Source organism: Octopus bimaculoides, chromosome 14 (genome assembly GCF_001194135.2).
Source record: "Octopus bimaculoides isolate UCB-OBI-ISO-001 chromosome 14, ASM119413v2, whole genome shotgun sequence".
Taxonomy (NCBI): Eukaryota; Metazoa; Mollusca; class Cephalopoda; order Octopoda; family Octopodidae; genus Octopus; species Octopus bimaculoides.
The window spans coordinates 12602081-12603746 of NC_068994.1; the positions used below are offsets into that span (position 1 = coordinate 12602081).

The 1666-nt window shown below is 36.3% G+C and overlaps 1 protein-coding gene across 1 annotated transcript in view; it reads right to left on the minus strand.

Annotated features, from left to right (window-relative positions):
* LOC106868930 (protein PTCD3 homolog, mitochondrial) overlaps positions 1-1666 on the minus strand; it is a 35951-nt gene that overhangs the window by 23706 nt on the left and 10579 nt on the right. The window contains exon 6 of the mRNA XM_014914399.2: positions 634-760. Coding sequence (XP_014769885.2) covers positions 634-760 — 127 coding nt within the window. The remainder of the gene's footprint in view (positions 1-633; positions 761-1666) is intronic.

Below are 1666 nucleotides of genomic sequence, written 5' to 3' on the forward strand. Positions count from 1 at the left end.
ATACCAAAGTGGGTCCAGTTCTTCAATAAAGTTCAAATAAAGTACAGAAATCAATAAAATCAACTAAAACTGTCAGATGAGATAGCCTAATATAGCTACAAACTAAAACCAATGAAATAATTCAAGAATTCACATCTACATAAGTGAAATTTAACCCTTTTGTTATCATATTTCTGTTGAAATACACCCTCTTTACTTCAATTAATTTTGAAAATAATGAAGAATTTAGGAAAATATCTTTATCATTCTGTTGTGTCTGGGGAGAGTCATTTTCTTATTGTGCCTTAAAATTTAACACACTCACTGGTAAAATTTCGACTTATTTCTTATTTTCATTTTCCTAAAAATTTTCGTTGCGTCTTGCAACCTTTTCATTATTAAGCTGATTGCTAAAACAACATGAAATTTTAATTTAGAATATATTATATAGAAAGTTTGTATGACAGATGCAAGAGCAGACTTGGTCAGAGTGGTATCAAAAGGGTGAGTAATCCAATTTTCTCACCCATCTGTATTGAGAGAATTATCTACCCTGGACACTTAACTACGACGTCCCACTCCCTTACATAGGAAGCTTCCCTAAAAAACAATTGCTGGTTAGATTTAAAATTCTTTCAGAGATTCAAAGATTACCTTCATCAAGAATTTTGCCGTAGACTGACATGGCACTGGTAACTTTACGTAGCTTCACACATTCCAACAAAGTTGACTCGTTTGCTGGAGCTTTATCGAAACCCTTTTCTACGTGAGGCATGAAGCTCTAAATGAAGAGAAAAGAAAAGTAAATAAACAACAGATGCAGCATTATATTGGATTCAAATGTTGGTGCAAGGCCATCAGTTTTAGGGGGAAGATGGGGCTTAGTCGATTAAATTGACTCCAGTGCTCAACTGGTACTGGTGCTGAAAGGACAAAAGGCAAAATTAACCTCAGTGGAATGGACTGGAAACTGAAACCACAACCTTGTAATCATAAATCTGTTGACCTGACCACAAAATAGGCCACTTGCTTTTACTATCTGATGACTGAAACAAGTAAAAGATATTGGGTGTCTGAACTAAACTGGATGATTTTTTTTTTTATGTTCCCTTTTCTTTTTCTTTTTCAGGAGCAGTTTGATGTATTGGTGAAGTCACTGGTGTTGAAGAGCATAAAGATTAAGGTTGTAGTTAAGAAAAAAATTAGCTGACATGGAGGACTGGAAGCCATCTGAATATTGGAAAAGAGTTTCCTGTATTATTTGATTTGTGTCACATATACAGATGCGCACACATACATATATATATATGTATGTGTGTGTGTATGCATACAAAGGCAAGATGCAAGGATCAAGGAGTAAGAAGTTAGTGAGTTTCAAGCAATCCATTGCAGATGTAAGAAACAACTTTCAGGATCAATCCATTTCCTAATTTTTGTGTGTGTATGTGTATCATCATCATCATCGTTTAACATCTGCTTTCCATGCTAGCATGGGTTGGACGATTTGACTGAGGACTGACAAGCGAGAAGGCTGCATCAGGCTCCAATCTGATTTGGCAGAGTTTCTACAGCTGGATGGCCTTCCTAATGCCAACCACTCCGAGAGTGTAGTGGGTGCTTTTACGTGCCACCAGCACGAAGGCCAGTCAGGCGGTACTGGCAAAAGCCATATATATATATATATATA